Consider the following 5229-nt stretch of genomic DNA (forward strand, 5'->3'; position numbering starts at 1 on the left):
GTTTCATTGCCGAATGTGATCAAACATATTGTAGAAAAGAATTTTGTTCATATTTGTCCCATAGAAATTGGATATCAATTTTGTACCTTGTATATGACAATTATTTTATATAACTTCTGAAATAAAGTGATTTTATGATTTGCATCCATGGCAAATATTGCTACAAAATAAGTTACAAATGTACAATCGAGTGTTTTCTTATATAGTGATCACATAGAAAATATCTTACGTTCATTAAAAATAATCTAATTTCAACCAATTTTTGTACATTTGATTTAATATTCGAATGATAATTATATTGATGTCTTTAAATTTTTAAAGCTTATTGTTTAATTAGATTTAATGTTTAAAAACTACATATAAAAAATCGAATAAACAGTATCTTCTCAGAATAATCAGTTTAAATTATTTAAAATTCGTGTTTTATGTTGGTAGCTCAACATCGAAACAAAATGGTGATATAATTTCATTTCCTGTTTAATAGGTTAAATGTGAATATACAAGATAGTGTTCTAAAAATATTAATGTAGAAAGCATCGGGAATTGTACAATTGAAAAGACAGTACAAAATATTCTCGATAATTAAAACTTAGTAGAACTAACATAATAATAAAACGTGTAAATATAGAATACAAAAACATGTCGGCACTCACCAGTAATGAACATGAAATTCAAACATCATACAGTATTGTTACATATTATCTAGAAAGGGAAAAAGTCAGCTGTGGTTATTGCAAGAGTCCTAATACATATTATAATTATGGTTAGTACAAATATTACAATTTCATTGTTATTTTATTGTACGACAATGTTTTCATAAGAACATTGTTGTTAATTTGTGCAAATAAGTTAGGCAAGTTTGTATGACAGTTTATATACATACATACAATTTTTATTATAATTGCATCAGATGTTACATATTGATATACTAGCATTATTTAATACTACTTGCCGTATTATAAGTTTAATATATTTTAGGTATGAAGGCCCACACACTGAATGTAAAAGATTATCAAGATTTAATAGATAGAGGTTGGAGAAGAAGTGGTTTTTATTGTTACAAACCTCATATGACTGTAACTTGTTGTCCTGCTTATACAATCAAGTAAGTATTATAATTTTATTTAACTATGGAAATATAATGCTAATACATACAGTTTTTTTTTATTAAATGTTTATTATAGATGTGAAGCACTTCAGTTTAAAATTACAAAATCACAAAAAAAAATCTTGAAAAGGATGACAAAATTCTTAAAAAATGAACTACATAAAGATGAAATGGATACAAATGAAGATGATCATAATATCAGAGGTAAAGATGTAACTTTAATATGTGTAATATTAATACTTTTGAAATCATTTTATTGTAGACATTGGAGAATTTTCTAATTATAATAAACATCTTCAGCAAACAGACGAAAATATTTCAAAAATAAATGTAAAATTTGTTGATGATGAAGTTAATTTAAAATTAAAGTTCAATGAATTAGATAAAGCAAAAAAGAGTAATAACCCAGAAATTCAACAAAAAGATTCAGAGAGTGTACCTTGTGCATTAAGTCCTAATAAGGATTCACATGTCGTATCGCAAAGTGTAGAATCAGTAGAAATGACTTCTAGTAGGACACCCTGTAAGAAAGCCAAACTTTTACGTATAGAGCGTAAACAAAATAAGTTATTGGCCCAAGGAAAAACTCAGAAAGAAATAGAGGCTATTTTCAAAGAAAACAAACAACAGAATCATACTAAAAGTATAGAGGAATTATTTGATGAAATGTACAGTGCAACAAATAGATTTAAGGTAGGATATATTACTTGTTTTATCAAGTTGCACATTTATAAATTGGTCCTTTCTCCAATTTTTTTGATATTCAAAGAATTATTTTTGAATAATAGCAAAAAAATAAGTAGTAGGAATGCACTGCTTTATATATTTATACTTATTTTTTTGGAAATACATAGTATCATTTTTACAGTGTTCTACTTTGTTTTTATAACTCAGTTGCAATATTTCATTATGAAGATAGTATGGTTTGATTAATTCTCAAATAAGTTTATGTTAAATTTATTATTTATTAGAAGGCTGACAAGTGTTTAGATCCTCACTTTAGTTTATGTTAAATTATATTAAATTTATGATTTTTATAAGCTGAAACTAGTTAGAACTTCACCAATGAGCTCTGAATACCTAGAGACTGCGGAAGTATCTTATAAGGTATATAAAAAGTATCAAACAATAATACATGGAGTTCCAGCAGTGACGATTACAGAGGATGAATACATAAAATTTCTTGTGAAATCACCTTTACAGGTAATAATTATGATTACTATGGTGTTTTTACTAATTAACTTTGTAAAGTCGAACATTTTATACGCATTAAACAGAAACAATATTATCTTCTTTGTCATTTTCTTTTAATATATAATATCATACATAATTAATGTGAACATGTATCAAAGTGTTTAGCAGTAGTAAGTAATAATCATTGTAGTATATGATTGGAGCAAAGTGGACCTTTTTACAGTAAATGTTTCAATTATATTGTTTAAGTATTTCGTAATGATTTGTACGTTTATATGCGTATCTTGTGTTTGTTTGTTGCACAAAAATCGTTTGAAGTATTGAGATTACTTTTTATAAATATCCTTGTAAATTCATCAGATAAAATTGGTGAAAGTAAACACTGACGAATTTGCTGACACTTTTTATATGAATGCAAACCTTTTATAAAAAATATCAAATGACCATTCATGGAGAATCATCAAAGGAATGCAATAAAATATCATTCTTCAACTTTTGGGTAAAAAATTCATTACAGGTACACTTTGTATTCAATCTGATCTGTATCTTTAATCCTTTGCGGACAGAGCCGTTCAATGGACGATCGTAACTATGGACAAAAGATCTCAAAGCACGCAATCAAGAACAAATACGTGTTTAATTTTTACATTATAAAAACTGAAAGTTTATGTAAATTTAAAACAATTTAACTTTACTTGAAAAAGAATGTGAGACTATATTGACAAATTTCTAGTTTTGTACAGCTGCATCATGTGATATTTTATAAAGGCTTGAGATGGCTATTTGTTGATATACATCTGTAACAGTAAAAAGGCTTGAGCAGTTATTCACCGATACGCGTCCGCGAAAGGTTAAAATTCTTTTTATAGAATATCAAGATTATTCCATTATTAAATACTTTTAAAGTTTTGTATGATATTGTAATCTTTTCTCATTAAGTACTCACCTTTCACTGAAAAAATTTCATTATGTACATAGAGGAAAATACATAATTAAAGAATTTCTAATTTTTAAGAAATGGGTACCAAAGGGTGGGCCACCTTTCGGATATGGTTCCTTCCATGAACAATATTGGTTAGACAATGAACTGATAGCAGTTGCAGTGTTAGATATTTTACCATCTTGCGTTTCGAGTGTTTATTTCTTTTATGATCCAGCATACTCTCATCTCTCTCTTGGAACACTTAGGTTGGTATGTCTATTAAATTATTTATAATACTGCCAACATCTGGTATTATTAAATCTCGTCTAGTTCTTTACGAGAGGTTTGCTTAACGAGGGAATTAAATAAAGGAGTACAAAATTTGAAAGATTATTATATGGGATTTTACATACACACTTGCCCCAAGATGCAATATAAAACACGGATGAAGCCATCAAAGCTATTGTGTCCTGAAACTTATGCATGGTTTGATGTAGAATCTTGTCTACCAAAATTGGACAAACAAAAATATAGTAGATTAAATGATGACATTGATGCTATTGATCAAGATGGCATTGTTAATATTAATGAGGTACAAAGCAAAATTTATGTTAATACATTTGTTACCACAAAACTCCATATTGGTTATTTTATTTAACAAATTATACACTCTCAGGTACGGATATTATATTTCGATTTTGCAATGTCATATGGAACTTATAAGATAGAAATCGAAGAATCAATTACAGAAGAAGAAGAAGAAGAAATTGCAGAGTATGCTCGTTTGGTTGGAGCGAAGTGTGCACGAAGTATATTGCTCTATCAACGTTAACATTATGTCTAGAAACAGTTACAATTAATATATCTCTTAATTATATTTCTTTAATAAAACATTACTTATACATTCTTATTATTGTGAAATAGTAGTAAAAAAATTGTTTTCATTTCACAATGATAAATAACTTTAAAGCGAATAAGTAAGTAATATTTAATTTCTTTCTCTTCATATTGATTATCGATTAAAAAATTCCTTTCTCTCTGACAAAATATTCAATACATTTAGGATTTAAAATTAGTCTATTGGCATATAAAATGCGAAAAATTAATGTCTCCCTTATAATTCTGCATGTGCTAATCAATTTTTACCATCCTTAAAATTTATTTATCACTGTGAAATTAAGACAATGTTTTAAATGGAATTTTATGTGAAAAATGTAACTCTTCCTCATAGTGTGCAAATAATAAAAATTAATCAAATGTCACATGAATGTGTTAAATAAATAATTATTATTTCTATATTTTTTAATTTTTCTTATTTAAAAGATATTTGGATAACCCAATCAAAATATACACCAATGATTTATATTCAGAAAATATTACATATTATATTAAGTACATTATCTTTTCATGTTTTGTTTTACTTAGCTAGGTACTACATTGAATGAAGATTTATAATAAAATAATAAGATATTTTATTTAATTGTTTATTACTTTTATTTTTTATTATTTCTTAAGTGCTTAAGATTCTTAAAGAAAGCAAATTGAAGTAATATTTTTTTCCATTTTTAGTTTTTTATTATTTCGTGTACTAAACGGTACTTTGTGCAGTTTCAGGGAGTTTGAAAAAAAAGTGAAATGGTTTTCCCTCTCATTTTCGAAACAGCTAAAGTTCGATTGCGAGCAATCGGTTTTCATTGAAATTAAAATATGATCAGAGAGTTTTAAGGCGTGTTTCTTCGTAAAAAAGCGTTTGACATTTTTTTCATTACAATACTTCCTTTCATTAAATGAATCGTGGACAATATTTTGTTTTCTAACGTAAACGATGATCAGTCAGTTAAGCTGTTCGACCGGAAATTGTACTTTTCCATCAAAGCTGTACATTCACCTTATCTCTCGATTCACCGAAGTTCTTCGAAGGAAATATATACTGATCCAAAATAAATATGTACTGGCACGTGGCTCCTATACTAGAATGTGTACTGGTGGGGAAAATTTAATATGG

General features: G+C 27.0%; 1 protein-coding gene across 1 annotated transcript; it reads left to right on the forward strand.

The window, feature by feature from the left end:
* The first annotated feature begins 468 nt into the window (after positions 1 to 468).
* On the forward strand, positions 469 to 4459 carry Ate1 (arginyltransferase 1). The gene is made up of 8 exons (XM_076311208.1): positions 469 to 763; positions 979 to 1105; positions 1185 to 1312; positions 1371 to 1801; positions 2150 to 2311; positions 3318 to 3490; positions 3555 to 3816; positions 3901 to 4459. Exons 1-8 carry the CDS (start codon positions 640 to 642, stop codon positions 4054 to 4056), a joined length of 1563 nt encoding a protein of 520 aa, XP_076167323.1. The 5' UTR covers positions 469 to 639; the 3' UTR covers positions 4057 to 4459.
* The last annotated feature ends 770 nt before the right edge of the window (positions 4460 to 5229 follow it).

The sequence above is a fragment of the Ptiloglossa arizonensis genome, chromosome 5 (assembly GCF_051014685.1).
Source record: "Ptiloglossa arizonensis isolate GNS036 chromosome 5, iyPtiAriz1_principal, whole genome shotgun sequence".
NCBI lineage: Eukaryota > Metazoa > Arthropoda > Insecta > Hymenoptera > Colletidae > Ptiloglossa > Ptiloglossa arizonensis.

Excerpts from the sequence above, each read along its gene's own strand:
- Ate1 (XM_076311208.1), top strand. The coding sequence starts at position 640 with ATGTCGGCACTCACCAGTAATGAACATGAAATTCAAACATCATACAGT. Across the intron at positions 1,106-1,184 it reads TGTCCTGCTTATACAATCAA|ATGTGAAGCACTTCAGTTTA; the intron begins GTAAGTATTATA and ends TGTTTATTATAG. Across the intron at positions 3,491-3,554 it reads CTCTCTCTTGGAACACTTAG|TTCTTTACGAGAGGTTTGCT; the intron begins GTTGGTATGTCT and ends AATCTCGTCTAG.